Source organism: Aspergillus clavatus, genomic scaffold, assembly GCF_000002715.2.
Source record: "Aspergillus clavatus NRRL 1 1099423829798 genomic scaffold, whole genome shotgun sequence".
Lineage (NCBI taxonomy): Eukaryota > Fungi > Ascomycota > Eurotiomycetes > Eurotiales > Aspergillaceae > Aspergillus > Aspergillus clavatus.
The window spans coordinates 1,680,482-1,698,351 of record NW_001517101.1 but is presented as its reverse complement, the minus strand read 5'-3'; the positions used below and the strand labels follow the sequence as shown (position 1 = coordinate 1,698,351).

The window sequence follows — 17,870 nt, the reverse complement described above, 5'->3', positions numbered from 1 at the left end:
ATTGGCCGGCACCTCTTAGAGGCGAACAATATCCTGCTCAGACTTCTGATTGGACGCGAGTGGTCTCCCTATCTCGTGAACCGGTTTCCGCTGGAGTCCATTATGGAGGAGACTTCAATAGCTCGCCTGAGAGAGGGCCAAAAGCGGATACAGAGCCACAGAGCTCGCCTATTCTCATCGGAGCATCAAGAATGAGGGCAATCATTCTCGACCGTGACCAAAATATGATGAAGCATTCGCCTACTTCATTGGGCGACCAGCGCCATAGCCTCATCAGGCAGCCCACCGGATTGGTTTGAGGCTGAATTTGCATAGAGTGACCTCGCTAAGGCAAGAAGTATTCTTGTGTCTGACTGTAATTGGTACTCTTGTTCCGATGAATTTTGCGTCTTTGCTGGCGAGGGGTGTGGGAGGAGGGGGGCTGGCGGATGGTGGACATCAGGCCCCCTCAACCTATATAAAGGCTCCGAACTGGAGCGTCGTGCTCTTTGAACTCAGACAAAGTCAAGAACACGAGCATCAGAATCAGCATGTCCACTACCCAGTCCGGGCCAATTGCCCCCCAAGCTGGGAGCCTGATCAATAAATGGGGCTATTCGTTCAAATGGACAGATAGCCATCTTCCCCGGGACACCATCAAGCCGCTCCGCCAGCAATATGATACCATCGGTGCTGCAGCATTGGAAAGAATCCAAGCAATCCGTCTTGCTTTGGTAGAAGAAGCCAGTGCCAAAGGCACAACTCCTCCCTCGAATGATCTCTACACTCTCCTCCGAGACCACCACAGAGAAGACGAGATACTCTCACAGTTCTGGACCGAGCTTCACACCGTGCCTGACTGGGTAGACTGGCAGCAGCTCGAACGAGGGCAGAGATTCTTGTACCGCTACGCAATCGCGAACATTGTTGGCTTTGCTCTGCAGGGCTTCATGGCAGAGAACTCGGTGAGTGTTGGACCTGATTGATAAACGCCGTGTGTCTGCAGGAGTAGCTGACCAGAACTTTTCGTGCTAGGCTGCGTCAGGGGTTGTCGAGGTCCTCGTCCGAACCGGTGGCTTTTCCACCCGTATGCTCCTTGGACGGTTGCTGGAGACATTTCAATGGCTTATCCAAGTGACGCACAGCCTAGCTGCCATCCAGCCGGGAGGCGAAGGTCACGTTGCAACAATCCGGGTCCGGCTCCTGCATGCAGCAGTCCGACAACGCATCCTGAAACTGTGTCAGCGGAAGCCGGGGTACTTCAGTACCGAGCAGCATGGCGTCCCCGTCAACACCATGGACGCTATTCACTCCATCACTACCTTCTGCTGCAACCACATGTGGCTGCAGCTGCCCAAGTTCGGCATCACGCCCTCGAAACAAGAAATTGATGATTATATCGCCTTGTTCCGGTATATCGGGTACCTGCTGGGTACACCAACGGAGTACTTTGAGACCACCGAGATGGCAAAATTGACCATGGAGAGTGTCTACCTCCACGAGCTCCACATCACGGAGACTTCGCGTGTGGTGGCATATAACTTTGTCCAGTGTGTTCAGAACCTACCGCCGCCATTTCAGGTCTCCAAAGGCTTCATTGAAGCAGGTAGCCGGTGGATCAATGGCGACGAGCTCTGCGATGAGCTTGACTTGGGAAGGCCGGGTGTTCTGCACTACCTGGCTTTCACTGGACACTGTGTGTTGGTAATAATTCTGGCTTGGACGCAGAGGATCGTTCCAGGCTTTGACGACTTGATGATTAGCGTGAGTCTCTCCAATGTTTCAATTGTAGGATGGCATGATGTTGACCATTTAGCTCTTTCGGACAATCATGTATAAGGGGATCGTGCAACGCAGATCTCGTACGAATTTCCATTTCAAGTATGTCCCCAATGAAAGCAAGAGAACTGGTAGGGAGGCATACCATCCCGAAAAGGATGCACGGGGGATCAACTCGCCTCAAGGAATAGAAATTGGTTTGTTTGAAGTCTTCTTTCTAGCTGTTATTGTTGTCGGTGGCGGTCTTGTTGTGGGGGGTATCATAGGCATCTGTTTGGGAATGACTGGGAGGTTGACTGGCAGATTGGATTTTGGATAAACTGAAGTTAGCATAGGTCATAGGCAGAGCTGCTCATAACCATTAATTGAATATGATGCATTACATTCTGCCGATATTCAACCTTCTCCTGATTACTTTACAGCACCCTTGGGGCTTGTCCAGGCGAGGTAGCGGACCTCTATAGAAATGAGCTCTGAACCGACCCATACCTACTCAAAGTCAGCTTTCAATTATACCAAGGAAAGATAGAGACTCACCCCTGCGCACATTGGCTACCTAGTGCAACACTGCCACTCCTCATATAGCAGATCTTCGCCTCCCAACACGCGGCAGTGGTACAATTGGGTGACTTGACACTCCTTTTTCCTTGGAATGTATTATGCAAGCTGACCAGGTTGCCATCAGCCTCCATAGCTTCGGTGACCCGATGCCAAAAGGTTGCGTTCAGGGGAGCTGACGCCTCCCATCCGGCTGCAGCGCCGTATATGTCGCGAGTTGAGTACTCGAACTCAAATCTGGGGCCCTTTTCATCCAGAGAAGGGTAGTCAGAGACATTGCTGAAGAACGTGTATGCCTCGTAGATATTGAAGTCGCCCGTGTCTACCTCGTACATCCTGAATGCGCTGTTGAGATTCGTCAGGGGAGTGATGCTGGGCATGATCCAGCCGGTTGTCAAGCCGTTAGCTGCGCTTTGGAACGTGCCATTGTTGGCATAGTATATCACGAACTGGTCCTCGTGTGTATGGCCGAAGAAGATGTTCGCGATGACATGGGGTGAGTAGCGGCCGACGATCTGGTAGAAGAGATTTGTCGGATTGGGCAAGGGGTTGGAGCCGTCCCAGCCGCTGAGAACGTGGCCAATAATCCAGACGCGCTCACCAGCGTCCTCGGCTTTTTGCAGCTCGTCGACCATCCAGGAGAAGACACCAGAATTGTCGGGATTGGTGGAGTTGATGAAATTGAGGTAGTTGGTCGAGTACCAGAAATCTGCCTAATCAGCACTTGAGCAATCCATCGCTCCATAAATGGAATATGGACCTACCAGTGTTGAACGCGATAATGCGCAGGCCGTAATGCGTTTTCACAGAGTAGCCACCGTAGTGTGTACGTGCTTCCGCCGCGGTCTCGGAGTCAATCCAACCCTCATGTCTCCAAAGACTGGCAACATGCTCGTAGTTCCAGCTCTGCTGTTCACCCAAAGGCCCAGGAAGACTGTGAGGAGCATCGATGTTTCCCGGGCTCGTGTCATGATTACCCAAGGCAGCAAACACAGGCCCGGTGAGGTATTCCTTGAACATCCCAAATACACTGGTCTCCGTGTACTCGACATAATCCCGAGATAACTGTGCAGCCGGATCATGCGAGACAAGATCGCCGGTATAGAGAGTCCATGCAAGGGAATCTTCATGCCTGCCCTTTCCAGTCCCGGTCAAAGGACCTACAGCCTGAAGGGCAGCCAAGCCAAGATCATAGGGCGTGTCGCACTTGAAGGTTCCGTACGCCGGCGCGGCAAGAAGAACCTGACCCTTCGAAGCAGCGTTGAAGTTGTTACTGCGACAGCACAGTCCAGACGAGCAATTACCCTCAGACCTGACAGAGTATCGCGGATCCAGATGGAAGTCGGACAAATGGAGCACCTTGACCCGGTTCCCGCTTGGTTTGGGAATGCGAGGATGCGCTGGCTTGGGTTTAGGAAAAAGGTTCGTGGTGTCGAGGTGGCCTGTCTTTGGCCGGCTGCAAAATGACTTGCTCAGAGAATGGCAGATGTAGTCGCCGTCGAGACCCTCGACGTCAGCGTAGGCAAGTACTTGCGTCCAGACGGCACCAAATGCCGAGGACGCGTAGTCTCCTTCACAAGTGGCATTGGATTTGAAAGCAAACTTCTTGCAAAGAGAGACCAGCGCGTCAGGCACGAGAGACGGAGCATATAGAGCTGCAGGCTTGGCTGCTGCCAGAGCAGTCTTGCATCTGGCGCAGCTACCGTCTGCAGAGCTCTCTGTGATAATTTCGGTCACATTGACTACCACAGCGTTCATCAGAACACGCTGTTCGCTGTCAGAGAGCTCTTCTACAGGCTCTGGGAAGATGACCGGATCAGTGTTTTCGGTTGGAATGGTATTGAAATTAGTCAGGTTGTAGGGGAATGTTGTATTAAGCACGGGATCATAAATCACTGGCTGAGGTTCCTGAGTTGGCTTCGCTGGGAGATAGTAGTAGGAGCTGTCGAGCAGTTAGCTAATGGCCAAGGCAAGCGAGGATTCCACCAAAACTTGCGAGAACGCAGAGGTCGGAAATCCTGCGGGAGCGACATAGAAGGATGCTCCTGGAAGATTTGGCGCAGTTGTACTCGCCAATATTGGCGTGAGGCCAGCGAGGATAGACTGCAGGTTCATGGTTTTGGATCCTTCGCCGCTCCTTGACTCATCAAAATATGATGAGCTAGGATGAATTTGATGGAAAACTTGGACCTCCTTGTGCGGCTTGATCAGACTCAATCGAGTCCCCTATTGAGCCGGGTTGATGCCATCGAGATAAACTCAGAGGATAAGCTGAAGACAGGGGAGTAAGCGGGCGGCTATTGGAATTTGCATGTACTGTGTAGGGGATCGAAGACGCTGCCACCCTTGCACGAGTAGACCCACCAGCCTACTTGCGCACTCTCGTACATACATATACATAATTATTCCAACGAATATAAAACAACTGGTGCCCCTTTTGAGATACGGAGCCAGTGCATTCACAAGATCTGTGGAAAGGAAAAAAAACCCTCCCCCTAATCTCCACGAAGCACGGTGATAATAGCGGCGTACACATCCTGGTTACCAGTTCTCGAATCACACACTTCGTTAAACAGCTCCTGTCCCAGGTCAACAGGAGTCAGCTCCAAATCATCAATGATTGACACATCCGCTCCCTTCTCCACTAACAGCTCAATCATCTTCAGTTTTCTGATTCGACCACCAGTTGCAGCGCCGTCCGGCCATGGACGTAGAGTAGGCAATCGACTCGCGGGTGACGACTTCCATATCAACCCCCTTATCAACAAGTGCCTTTCCAACAATATCAACATCATCATCATCATCATCATCATCATTATCATTAAATGAAACCAGCCAGTGTAGACAAGTCTCGCCATTGGAGGCATTTGTCCAATGCACATGGTACTCGTCCGTAGAAGTTTTCTCGCTTTGCCCATTGTAGCAATGGTCCAGACACCGAAGAGACTGACAAAGTCATAGACCTGGGGAATGAAGATCCCTTCGATTCTGGGGTCAACTTCTGAGTCAGGGACTTGTGTTGTGGGCCGCGTTGATTCACTGATGTTTTCTGATGAGGGCAGGATCGAGGTCACTGTTCGTCCAGAGAGGGAAGTCGACTCCATCCTGACCGAGATTTTGACAGTACCGGATGATTCACCAGACCAGTGATTATTCTTCCATGCTTTTGAAGCCTCGTTCCTTGAGAAGGAGGTGCGCTCCGAAAATCTCGCGCGACTGCTCTCGCAGCCCAAGAGCCCCAGCTTCCTCGAAAACATGGAAGAATCCACCTTCCTCTACGACTACCCTCCAAACACAGAAACTTCGCTCCTGATCGTGCACACAGTCGGCTGGCTACACAGGAACATCTGCTCGGAGAACATCCTCTTCTTCAAACCCAAACCCACCACAGCCGCAGCCACGCCGCTCACACACCCCTACCTCACAGGCTTCACGTTCTCGCGCGCCGACTCCCCCGTCGAAATCAGCGACCAGGCCTCCGAGGACCCCCTGCTGGGCATCTACCGCCACCCGGCCGCGCTGGGCGAGCCCACCGCCTCGTATGCGATGTACATGGCCCACTACTCGCTCGGTGCCGTGCTGGTCGAGATTGCGGAGTGGCGGCCGCTCAAGCACATCGTCAAGAAACACATCGATGTCACGCGGGGCGAGGTGGATGTGTCGCTGGCGGCGCTGGCAGGGATCCAGGGGTGGTTGGGGTGTGAGCCGGTGGAGCGCGGACAGGTTGCGTTTCGCATGGGAGAGGTGTATGGGAGGGCTGTTTCGTGGCTGCTGATGGAGGGGACTGAGCATTGGCGATGCGGATGGCGGGAGTGGGAGTGGCAGTACAGGGCGGCTTCTGGCTTTCCGGCAGTTTGTGGATGAGTTAGATTGTTGTCGGGTAAAGGTGAAGGAGTGATACTCCGTAGAGGAGGTGCACTTGTCCCCCTGTAGTATTGATTTGTCTGGTGTATATTGGATAGATAGTCCACGGTTCAACCATGGGTCTGAAAACAAGTCGACTGCTCAAATTATTGGTTATTTTCGGGGTATTCATGGATAGGCGATGCACCTGCGCCCTCTCGCACCCCTGGTAGATCTTCTTCATGTGGTCTATCAAGTATCAAAACAACCCTGCGGATCATTGTACCAAGCTCAGATCGACAAGACGTGCAGTTGCAGATCCATACGATCATGATGTCATCGGCCGAGGATGCTGCCGGAAACAGCGCACTCTAGCTGGATATGGTTACATTGGTGCACCGCGAGGCTGACATCAAGGGGACATGATCTACGGGGTATAAAAGCCAGGGTATCGCAAGAGTCATGGGTGAGAACAGAAAAATTCATTCCCGATTTCATTTCATCACTATATATCAGTTTCCGTCTATATTGAGATTAACCGGCCCTCCTCACATCCGCAGAAATGCCCGTGGTGCCGTCCCTAAAAGACTCCTCCTTCGACGCTGACATCCGCGACCGCCATCTAATCTATGATTACGCCGCACAAGATCCCCAGGGCAATCCCGAAAAATGGCGCTATGAGATGTGGTTTTATAATGAGGACCGCATCGTCTATGCCATCCATGGCGGTCCCATGGCCGGGCGCAAGAATTTTCAGGCAGTCACGTACCAGTGTATCCGGCCTGGGGAGCTATGGCAGTGCAATTGGCTGGAAGAGACAGGCACGATCTGCTCACACGTGTACGATATACCCCGGAAACGCATCACGACGCTGCTGGCGTTCTCCAAGGGTCATTGGGAGGAGAGCGAGGCCGCGCACGGCGATAAGCGCAACTCTCAGGATTTGGCGCGGTGGCGGGAGCTGGCGAAGATTGGTACCCAGACGGACCGGACGCTCTTGAGCGAGCAGGCAGATATTGTAGAGGATTTCCGTGGCCCCGGGGATTTAGAGCCGATCAAGATGGATTGGCCAACTCTGTAGGTTGCTGGATGGTGGGTACAAAATGATACAAAGATTCGAATCAGATTGGTGACAGTGTATTTGAGTGGCCCTTTTGGTATCTTATAGCCAATATGGATGTCTCATATCCGGGTATGGAGAGATCATCCCCTATTGATGTGCTGGTGTGGCCGACCCTGCATTTTATGCGGACAATGCATTAGGTAGTGACCACTCGAGCAGTCACAAATGCCTCCCGATTTTGATGATAGTACTGGTGAGAATGACAGGTCCGGGAGCTTTGTCAACATGGCTGGAATGAACTCCTCGAGGCAGACATTCGCAAGATGCATAGGAGCTTGGTACTCGGCCATTGGAACGTACATATGCAGTGATGGGTCAGCATTGAACAGAAAGGCCAGTCTGTCAGACTCGACTCGCAGGGCCAATCAACCGATTGGACCGTGGTGATCTCCACACCATATACGCTGTGGACCCAGCGAGTACAAGGCCCTCGTCGTTTCCGTACTGGCTTTTGGAGACAAGACCGAGGACTCCTGGGGTGCAAGTCCAACCCATATTGGAGGGGTTGTAGTCATGTCAGCGTTCATGAGTGTATCTCGAATATCATGGGGTTTCCCGTGAGCTGGCCTAGCCCCGTATCAACCGTCTTTGGTGGACGAACTCCCCCCTGATGAGGGCGCCTGGATGCATACAAATTCAATCTGGACATCATCCTTGCTGTGCAGCGGATGGCCGTTGAAGGTGGGAGCTCGGCTGATAACCGCGACCGCAACTTGTTCCGCCTGTTGACTGGATGTGACATTATCGATGAACCATGTCTTCCATGGACTTCCGCTGAATCCGGGGGTTTGAATCGTCGCAGTCTTGTCGGGTTCCGTCTCCTGAGCAAAAGCTGTGAAGGGCGTCAGCCGTCTATCAGAAAATCAGGAGGGGAATAATCAAATCCGAGATGACATACGTTGCACCGGCAAGGACTGCAGATCAGAGAAGAATTGCGGTGGGCAGTTGGAAAGAAAAGGCGGATGGGCGAGCATTTTATTGAGGACCGCCTGAAGAGGATAACTGTAAGATTCTCCCTTCATCGACAGCTCGTAGAAAGCCCCCTTCAGGAGGTCCCTCAGATTGTCTGTGCATTGCTGGCCCCATACCCCTTCGCAGCCATTGCTGCCCCCGGACGGCGTGCCCGTCAAGTTCCCGACACGAAAGGCGATCTCCGAGGTTCGATTCACATGGATGACCGAATTGTCGATACGATTGGCGTCATATCGTAGCCAGAAACTCGCTTTGATCATGGGATCCTGTCCTTTGCCGGAAGGGTTGGCGTCGAACCCATAATAGAGGGTAATATCATCGAGGAAAAGCGGAGGGAAGTCGAAAGTCACGGCGGTCTGGGCCAGAGGATCGACACAGCCACCATCCCAGAAGGTGCAGAATTGGGCCACGGTCGAGGGGAGGATGACCACCAGCAATGTCAGAAGCAGCCAGCCTGGTCGAGAAACCGACCCTGTTCCCCGTTGAATGAACATTTGATTATTCCCCGATCGTCGGAACACGACGGTTTGTTATCGAGAGCGAGACAAAATGACTCAAGCACGACACGAAACTGATGATGGAGCAGCGGCCAGACAGACGACTGGCATGCTCATTACCGTGTTGTTGGTTGTTGTTTTGATGACAGGTCAGGTCGTGGAAGGGATAAGACGGAACAAGGAGCGTAGAGATTGGATTGGGGGTGTTTGTAGAAAATCAGGCCAAGTGGAGAGAGGATGATATCGGACCCTTTAAAGCATAGCCAAAGTAACCAGTGAACAATCGGTGACGGGGGCAAAAACCAGAGAGGAGGATGCTAAGTTACTAGTCTAGTCACTCTAGGAGTAGTTAGTGAGAGAAGCCTGAGAATGTCCCCCCTCCGCGCTTACACGGCACAGGCGTCGACCGTCAGTCGTGTAATTGTGCCTAAACTTCTCTGGCGGAAGGGCAGTGAGCAGCGATTGGTGCACTCACGAACCACTCCGTCCACCGTTTCAGAAGCCAAGGAGCACAAAACCAAGGCTATGGCCGAGAAAGATTGGGGGGGTAGACTGGGAGTAACTGTAGTACTGACGGTTGGGATAGAGTGGTAGAGTTGTTAAAAGACTTTGTGGGATGATTATTCGACAATGCTAATTTGGACGGGGTGCTTTTGACGCGGTGGGGGGGGGGGGGAAAAAAACAAATGAGGTGAGATGAACAACACAATGTGACTCTGGAATAACAGCGATATATGAATTATAAAGGCCACGGTGGTAGTCTGGCAGATGATCGGGAGATAGAAGATACCTTTGGCCTACAGACCGGATACCTAGTTTCTAACCCTGTCCCTAGGTAGATAGATAGAGAGAGGGGGAGAGAGAGAGAGAGACAGATATGGATAGATAGATGCACTACTCCGTACAGAGTACAGCAGTTGCAGATGACCCTGCTGACCCGGATTTCTGCTTTCAGACCGTCAGTATGGAGGCAACCGTTATTATTTTGGTATTATTACGGAGTTACGCTACCTAGGTACCTCAACTCCTCAAGACTTCCATGTACAGAGTATTTTTTTTTTTCCCTCATCCGTCGAAAACAGGGCGAGTGGAGTCGGGGATTGACCGCAGGGCTCAATTGGATGACTGGAGGGTTTGAGAAATAGTACTAACTATGAGACATGATTTTCTCTGCGGACATTCATTCTTGTGGCCCAGCCACGCTAACGGGGTTGCCCCCACATACTTCCGGCCCAGAATGGCAGTCCTGGCGGACAATCTCAAACAGGCTGCCAGGACCGAACGAATCAAAGCACAGAATTTGCACATATTTGGGCATTCTGAAAGCCTAGTGGCTCCACTTTGGGTGCTTAGCCTGCCAGCCACCCACCAATGCTAACTCGACACTGATCAGCTAGTTGTATGGTAAGTTATGTACCATACTGATCCTGTGATTCTAGGTAGGAAATCACCTTGAAGGCTTCATTCATGGTGGTCGTCATTCAACCAGTCAACCCGATTGCATGCTCCATCAATCCTGATACAAAAGAGGATTCTCAGCTCAACAGAGTTTCATGCTCTGAACTATCTATGCTCTCCCTTGCTGACTGAATCGACAATCCAGATAGTATGGTTGATAAATATCTTGACAAACAGGCCAGTTACAAAGCCTGGAATTGTTCTCCTGAGATCTCCATCCTCCCGTAAGGTACAGCCGAGGGAAACAATTGATTCTCAAATCTGCACTCTCAATCAATATTATGTAGATAAGATGTATCTATGGTTTGGTCATCTATGATTCCTGATCTATAAGGCACTTACTCGCCCCCTATATTGACTTCACCTTATTGTACATTAACACTGATAGATGTTCATGTCCATGATGATGGTATTCTCCTACAGAACAATACCTACCTACCCTGCCAACTGTCACATGTGTTATAATCACATTTCCATGTTGCCATCTTATGTGTCCATAGCTAGGTACCTAGGTATGGAGTTGACTACTTATCTACATTATACAGTACCGAATACAAACTATGAAGGTCTGCTGGGCACTAACAAACAACAATAGTCCAATCCCGAATAATAATTGCATTCTCGCCACCTGTTTCATCACCACATACCTGAGATGAGGTATATTTATCGCTACCACGCGACGCATGCAGGCTCGGACGCTTCTCTGCGAAATGACGCGAAGTTCTCGCAGGAATCATATGGCATAACTATCTCCATCTGTCACTTCTATCTGTCGCCTGTAGAAAGGCGTCTTCGAAGACGTTCGTTCCACGATGAGGTACCGAGATTGGTACGGGCTATGGAATCGTTCGTCTGCCAGCCAGGCGCCGTCGGGGAGCCACAAGGTCCGAGCGACTACGTAGTACGGTGTTCTTCATCTATCTCGGTGAGTCGGCGATCTCGTGCGGCAGAGGGTATTCTACTACTACTGTTGCTATGGAGTAAAGAAACAAAACATCAGCTTCCTTGGAACGAGACCCAGGAAACATAGACTACCCTGCCAAGCCATTTTATTCTCCCAAGCGAAGAACGGAACCAAACTATCTCAGTTACATGACCACGGAACTCCCCGAACCTGGCGCTAGATAGATATGTCTAGTGTCTACCCCTCGGATCGTCGAATGGTCAAACACCTGATCAGCCACAATCTGCTGGCACAGAAGGCAGCAAGAAATCTAAGATTCCGAGCATGCTACACCCTGATCATCTGTACTACCACTGTCAAGGTGTCAACTGTCAACAGACCTTAATTGGCCATGGCTCCCTCGGTCCCTCCAGAGTAAACAGTCCGAGACAGAATATATGCACGCTCTGACCACCACCCTGAGTATGCAGATGAAGTCATCCGCAGTGCCAGAATCGCAGACAGGCTGACAGCTGCCCTTCAGTGCGTCATTTCCCAGGGCTGAAACGGCCGATCAATGAACATGCTAAAATAATGAGGGACTTCGCGCTAGGCGTGCATGCCAGGCGCCACTTTTCGCCTTTTTCCAAGTCTACTCCGGAGTAGGTACTCTGTAGTAGGTACTGATTACTGGCTAGGGGTTGATACCATCGATGTACTGCTATCGGACACTGGTTTTTGGAAGCGTGGATACTTGACACTTGAGTCTCGACACTCAGAAGCAGATAAACAAGAAGAATGTGATTGTGTCACTGTAAAATTGAAGACTCAGGTTTACGCAGTGCAGACTGCAGAGATCGTCGGTTCCTCTGGTTTCCCTTGGGATTTGAGTCACTGTTTCAGGTCTAGGTGCCTAGGTAATATCCGAGCACGCCGATATCCAATTGGGAAGGAGGCACATGTCGCACTTCAGAGTCTTAGGAATGAACGAGATTTGCGTCAGTGCTTTCTTTATATTGACTTTAGTCTACTTGAAAAAAAAAAGATGCAGTGTGAGGATGAGAAGATGCACGGAAATCCGATCATCACGTTTTAACTTGTCCACAAAGCACGAGGATGACAAGTAGAATTGCCTCCCGGGTCTCCCTAGAAATCCCCGATCCGTAACGCTCTCAAAACCTCCAGTCAGCTTTTCATCTTGTCCTCCAGCCATTGGACCCGGGCCTTGAGCACTGCAGCCGCCTCGTTGATCGACCTAGTAAGCTTCCGGATCTTCTCCAGCTCCCGAGTCTTATTCCTCTCTGCAATCGACACAATCTTGCGCACAGTCTCGACCTCGGCAGCCTCCATGTCCGTCAGTCCACGCGTGTGAGGGTCCTGGTTGTTGCGGTAGTGCTCCTCAGCGTTCTGGACCCGACAGACAGCTTTCACGAGCGGTAGAGCCTCTGGGCATTTGAACGTCAGCCACGACGCATGCTCAGGCATCGCTCCTTGGTGCTCCCAGATGATGTCCATCGCCTGCGCTCGCTGCGTGAACTTCTTGAGGCTCTGAGCGCCTTGTGGGACCGGGTGCACATTCTTCTGCCAGTCGAAGGGGGCGGGACACCCCATCTCTTCAGTCTCTGGCGCTTTCTGGGAGACTTCGCTGTTGAGTTTGTTCTCGGCACGACGGCTCTTGGCCCGCTGCCATGCCTCATACAGCTCAATTTCGGGCGGTGTCATCTGCGACTTGGCTATGCTCTCTGGATCCCTTGGGTGCGCAGAAGCCAGCTTCAACCCTGTCCATAGGGCCAGGCTGTTGCCGTCTCCAACCACTTTGGCTAGGGCTTCCATCTTCTTGGCGGTCGTTTCGAGATCATCCACTACTGAGGGGACTGGAATGATCTTCAGGTTCTCGCCAAGATGTCTCAGCTCCATGGGATTTATTCCTGGCTCGTCAGGGGGAAAAGGTGCATGTTGAATTTGTTGATGAAAGTCGCCGCCGGTAATTTGACTGCGAAGAGCCAGGGATTGTGTAGGCGGGTCGCATGGTGATGGGTTTGTAGAGTTCGAACTAGAGGGATTCAGCGACATCGTGACGACTTGCTGACTTGCGCAAAATTATGGTCTTTTTCCACTGTAGACAGTAGCCCCGGATGGTAAGGCCGCGTGGCAAGCCTGAAGCTATTATTTCAAAATACCTTGGACCACTTTTCCCTCATGTATCATCTGTTGCTGAGTATTTATGTGACCAGCAGTTGATCGTATTAACACGCTCTTGGGTAAGAGACACTCAGTCCAGCCAGCCCTGAAGGAAAGCATCAATTTTCAACTCATTCCAGAACTGGTTGATGTTTATTGATAAAGCTCAACCCATGAAAGATATATTCACAGCTAAGAGAAAAGTGAAGTGGATGAACGATGAACGGAATTCCTAGTAGAGAGAGTAAAGGTCTCCGCCCATACGTGAAGGATGACTAAGTCACTGAAAAGAGATATATCAGCAACCAAAGGCAGATGACCATCTGATAGCCCATCACACCGAGTGAATACACAGTAAATATGACTAGATGAATATTTCAGAAGAAAGCATTGTCATGATAAGTCAAGTATCACACATATATATTGTACAAAGGCGCCTCCCAATAGAGGGAAGCCACCAGATCCGCCATGTGGCTTTCCTAATATACACCGATTTTGGTTCCATCGCCCTCTCCACACCGCGAAATCGTATGATGGGCATTCAAATTGAATGACAAGAGATGTCGAAATGTTGATAATGGTCAAAGAATGGGGAGAGTGTCCTGCAGAGCTCGAAAAAGAAATAGTTCCCAAACGCCAAAAGCTCCTCGCTTGAATGCTGAAAAATCAAAGAATGACCAGCTACTGCAGTGCTGAGTCGCGCAGAGTATCAGTTAGTTATCATCATCGTCCATGTAGGCCCGCTCCTTGAGCCCATTGCCCCTGAGCCAGGCACGCTTCCATGGTCCCTCTTTTCCAAAGGCAGCTTCTCGGTCCTGCCGCATTCCCTCAAGGACGCCGACAATACCGCCATGACGCAGACGCTCGAGAACAACGTTCATGCCTTCCTTACTTTTGAGCACAGCATCACGGGTTCTGCTCACGCCAATGAGCTCAATGGTTCTTTGAATACCGGCCGTGGACAGCGAGGAAAAGAAGCCCTTCTTCGGGATCTCCTCATCATGATCAGCCGTCTGCTCAGCAATTGATTCGATCTTCTTCTTTCCTCCGAGAAGTTTGCCCTGGCCAAGCCGAGAACGGAACGTGACGGTGGTTTTGACCTGCGTCTGCTCACTTCTCTTATCATCCAGCGAGAGACCCTCCAAACTTTCAAGCGCCCCCTCAAGTGGTTGGCGCGTGTACACTTGCTTCTCAACAACACTCAAAATTCCAGTCCATTCCATGTTCCGCGACTCAGTTTGCATCCAGCCTTCCTTGATATCGACAATAGTGGTTTCGAGGATGTAGCTCTGGCCGGAATTGTCCGAGCCACCGATTCCCTTTGGGAGCAGTTTCAAGATACCTGCAGGCACCTTGGATTTCTTCAAATGAAGGCGGATTGTATGGAGACGCTCTGTTTTTGGGTCCACGTAACGGTCAATCACATCGGTGGTCAGGACATGGCGAGAGTATGGATTCGGATAACGGAGAAAGTAGGCGAGCGACACGGCCGGGAAAGAGTAATCGTACGTGAATACGTTCTCAAAGAACTTCATCGTTGCGGATTGATACAGACAGTGAAGTTGAAGATGCTGGAGCTGATGTGGCGATGGTGGAATTGACGGCTTGGGGGAGATGTGTGCTCGTCTGATCAATGACCTTTCCCAGTCGTCAGATCGAGACTCCTGTTGGAAGAATTTCTGTCGGCTTCCGGCAGCTCTGCCGCTAGCCTGATCTGGGATGCGGGGTGCCAAGATTACGCACGTGATCTAGTGTATCGGTGCCTTAATCAAAGCCAATCAGACTACAGCATCTGTCCCAGTGGCCTGAGTCATCAATGGGCGCTTTTGGAGGGGCAGGAGAAATAATTCAACGAGTTTATCAACATATCACAGGTGGGACACAACTCTTTATAGCGCGCTTCGTTCTCTTCTCGGTCGCTCTTTTCCCGATTCACTTCTTCGCGTTTCCTCTGAATCATTCGAAAAAAATGGCGGACGAACCCGGCCAACCCCCCGCTCTCACCACCCTGAGCCTCGCAGAACAGGCTCCTGCCTCGAAGGCCGTTGCACAGATTGTCACACCCTTTGACGTTTCTGGTGGCGTGGATGAGTCCGGAAAGCTTCTCCCAGTCGACTATGATAAGCTGGTGCGCGAGTTTGGAGCCACTCGCATCTCCAAAGAGCTGCTCGAACGCTTCGAGCGAGTCACCGGACGCCGGCCGCACCGATTCATGCGCAGAGGGATTGTCTTCAGTCACCGTGATCTGAATCTGATTCTCGATCGATATGAGAAGGGGCAGCCGTTTTACCTCTATACTGGTCGCGGACCAAGCAGTGACAGCATGCACGTTGGACACACGATTCCTTTCGAGTTTACCAAGTGAGTGTGTCCTTTCCGGAAAATATGTGTCTTGATGGTGCGCTGACTGGTGGTTCTCTCTAGGTGGCTGCAGGACGTCTTCGATTGCCCGCTGGTGATCATGCTTACTGACGACGAGGCAAGTGCTCGATCCGCAATTGATGCTATGGATACCGCTAACCGACTTGCAGAAATATATGCACTCGCAAAAAATCGAGGTTGATGATGCGAAAAGATACACGAAAGCGAACGCGATGGATATCATTGCTGTTGGTTTCGACATGAAGAAGACCTTCATTTTCAGCGATTTTGATTTTGTCGGTGGTGCCTTCTACGAAAACATCTGCAGAATGGCCAAAAGAATCACAATCAACTCCGTCAGAGGAACCTTTGGCTTCAACGACAGCAACAACGTCGGCGAATTCCACTTCTGTGCCACTCAGTCGGCCACTGCCTTCGCAACCAGCTTCCCTCACATCTTCGGTACCGACAGGAAGAAGGTCTCCTCCATCCCCTGCCTGATCCCGTGTGCCATCGACCAGGACCCGTACTTCCGTCAGTGCCGCGAACACGCTGAGAAGATGAAGTACAAGAAGCCTTCGCTCATCCACGCCATCTTCCTCCCTGCTCTCCAGGGCCCTGGCTCGAAGATGTCTGCCAGTGTTGATACCTCCGCCATCTACATGAATGATGCGCCGAACCGCATCAAGAACAAGATCAACAAGTACGCCTTCTCTGGCGGTCAGGATACGGCCGAGCTTCAGCGCCAACTGGGTGCTAACACCAAGGATGATGTTTCTTTCCAATACCTCACCTTCTTTCTCGAGGACGATGAGGAGCTAGAGCGTATTCGTGTGGCATATGAGAAGGGAGAGATGCTTACTGGTGAGGTTAAGCAGAAGTGCATTGCGGAATTGCAGACATACGTCCAATCCTTCCAGGAACGCCGGACCAAGGTGACAGACGAGATTGTTGCTGAGTTCATGCGTCCCCGGGCTCTCGAATGGAAAGGGAACCCAAACCCCATTGTCGTGGAGAAAAAGAAATAGAGTATTGTTCAATCGGAATCTTCAGCCATGTCATTCAGCAGTTTCCTTTATCGGCAAAGAACGACTGCTTCGTTGCACTGGTATCGATGTGGCAGCAGTTACCGTTGGAGTATGAATGGCCAATGATTGATATGATGTCATGATAGATATGAATATGGACCGGTCCTATATGTTTTATATCCCAGGGTGGCGTTGAGATTGAAGATGACCTCTTGTCTGCGCTTCACCAGAATTTGCACTTGGTAGTGTTTTTGATTGCTCGGATCGGTGTTCATTTGGGCTCTGATATCACGATTTTGCCAGGGAAGAACCCTCTCACACCATTACTTAACCAGCACTCTTCGCCGTCAATTAAATCTCCAACGGTGATGGCCTGCTCGGAGCAGAATCTCTGGGCCAAAGCGTACCGCCTTGTAGTTCCTGCATTACCACCACTGGAAAGAGGTGGCGTAACCCAAGTTGGCTCGGAACTGTTTTGACCATTTCCCTCTGGTTGTGAACCATGTCCCCGCCGTCTAAAGTATGGTGTAGTGATACTTCCCTCCATTATTTGGCCATTTGGATTCACTATCAACACTTCAACAGGGTCCTGCGGGGATGTGATGTTCGACCGAAGACGGGCAGCCGTGTAGTTGTTGCGAGAGGTGGTTTTGTATCTTGTGAATGGTGACGGGATCGTTGGCTGAGAATCAACAACAACACGCCAGGGGTCAGATGGCGGACGCTTATCGGACGGCAGCAGAAGGCTCAGTGGCTCCATTGGCATCGCTGGATTGACATCGACGGTGCAACGGCCATGACGGTCGACAACGATGCGAAGACGCCATGGTTTCGTCTGGTCAGGAATGAAGCCGTCAAGGAATTGAGCAAAAGATTTGAGATCCTGCTGCAGAAAGGCGACGGCTTCAGTCCATTTAAAACACTCTGCTGCAGAGAGGAGTCGTTGTTGATGGTACGGGAGGAGGTAGAAGGGCGATTGTAGGGAATCAGGGTAGCATTCTGCGGCGCTTGTTTTGATGACCTCTGGAAGTGCGGGTTCGTAGCGAAGAGAAGAGATGATCTGGAAGGTCTCCTCGGGTAGTGGAAGTGACGGAGGATCTGACGCCATTGTTGCCGTCAAAAAGGACCAGGCCGATGCCGCTTGGTCGGAGATTGGACTGTGAGCTTGCTTATACGGGGGGAATATACCGGAATTGAAACATCGCGAT

The 17,870-nt window shown here is 51.1% G+C and overlaps 9 protein-coding genes across 9 annotated transcripts, besides 3 other annotated features; 4 read left to right on the top strand and 5 right to left on the bottom strand.

The window, feature by feature from the left end:
* Positions 1-530: 530 nt before the first annotated feature.
* Positions 531-1,818, top strand: ACLA_093330 (oxygenase MpaB family protein; the record flags this gene model as incomplete). The annotated part of the gene is made up of 2 exons (XM_001273059.1): positions 531-944; positions 1,015-1,818. The coding sequence occupies 2 exons, from the start codon at positions 531-533 to the stop codon at positions 1,816-1,818; spliced, it is 1,218 nt and encodes a 405-aa protein (XP_001273060.1).
* A 473-nt stretch (positions 1,819-2,291) lies between these two features.
* ACLA_093320 (PPN1 endopolyphosphatase family protein) lies at positions 2,292-4,431 on the bottom strand (the record flags this gene model as incomplete). Its single annotated transcript, XM_001273058.1, has 3 exons — positions 2,292-3,025; positions 3,081-4,258; positions 4,319-4,431. The coding sequence occupies 3 exons, from the start codon at positions 4,429-4,431 to the stop codon at positions 2,292-2,294; spliced, it is 2,025 nt and encodes a 674-aa protein (XP_001273059.1).
* Positions 4,432-5,100: 669 nt separating this feature from the next.
* Positions 5,101-5,138: a microsatellite.
* Positions 5,102-5,138: a microsatellite.
* A 433-nt stretch (positions 5,139-5,571) lies between these two features.
* Positions 5,572-6,180, top strand: ACLA_093310 (uncharacterized protein; the record flags this gene model as incomplete). The annotated part of the gene is made up of 1 exon (XM_001273057.1): positions 5,572-6,180. One exon carries the CDS (start codon positions 5,572-5,574, stop codon positions 6,178-6,180), a length of 609 nt encoding a protein of 202 aa, XP_001273058.1.
* A 541-nt stretch (positions 6,181-6,721) lies between these two features.
* ACLA_093300 (uncharacterized protein) lies at positions 6,722-7,240 on the top strand (the record flags this gene model as incomplete). Its single annotated transcript, XM_001273056.1, has 1 exon — positions 6,722-7,240. One exon carries the CDS (start codon positions 6,722-6,724, stop codon positions 7,238-7,240), a length of 519 nt encoding a protein of 172 aa, XP_001273057.1.
* A 620-nt stretch (positions 7,241-7,860) lies between these two features.
* On the bottom strand, positions 7,861-8,748 carry ACLA_093290 (uncharacterized protein; the record flags this gene model as incomplete). Its single annotated transcript, XM_001273055.1, has 2 exons — positions 7,861-8,114; positions 8,181-8,748. The coding sequence occupies 2 exons, from the start codon at positions 8,746-8,748 to the stop codon at positions 7,861-7,863; spliced, it is 822 nt and encodes a 273-aa protein (XP_001273056.1).
* An 840-nt stretch (positions 8,749-9,588) lies between these two features.
* Positions 9,589-9,627: a microsatellite.
* Positions 9,628-12,277: 2,650 nt separating this feature from the next.
* On the bottom strand, positions 12,278-13,165 carry ACLA_093280 (uncharacterized protein; the record flags this gene model as incomplete). Its single annotated transcript, XM_001273054.1, has 1 exon — positions 12,278-13,165. The coding sequence occupies one exon, from the start codon at positions 13,163-13,165 to the stop codon at positions 12,278-12,280; it is 888 nt and encodes a 295-aa protein (XP_001273055.1).
* An 821-nt stretch (positions 13,166-13,986) lies between these two features.
* Positions 13,987-14,808, bottom strand: ACLA_093270 (MSF1 domain protein; the record flags this gene model as incomplete). Its single annotated transcript, XM_001273053.1, has 1 exon — positions 13,987-14,808. One exon carries the CDS (start codon positions 14,806-14,808, stop codon positions 13,987-13,989), a length of 822 nt encoding a protein of 273 aa, XP_001273054.1.
* Positions 14,809-15,242: 434 nt separating this feature from the next.
* Positions 15,243-16,662, top strand: ACLA_093260 (tryptophan--tRNA ligase WRS1; the record flags this gene model as incomplete). The annotated part of the gene is made up of 3 exons (XM_001273052.1): positions 15,243-15,634; positions 15,698-15,752; positions 15,805-16,662. The coding sequence occupies 3 exons, from the start codon at positions 15,243-15,245 to the stop codon at positions 16,660-16,662; spliced, it is 1,305 nt and encodes a 434-aa protein (XP_001273053.1).
* Positions 16,663-16,933: 271 nt separating this feature from the next.
* ACLA_093250 (uncharacterized protein) lies at positions 16,934-17,770 on the bottom strand (the record flags this gene model as incomplete). The annotated part of the gene is made up of 1 exon (XM_001273051.1): positions 16,934-17,770. The coding sequence occupies one exon, from the start codon at positions 17,768-17,770 to the stop codon at positions 16,934-16,936; it is 837 nt and encodes a 278-aa protein (XP_001273052.1).
* Between the last annotated feature and the right edge of the window lie 100 nt (positions 17,771-17,870).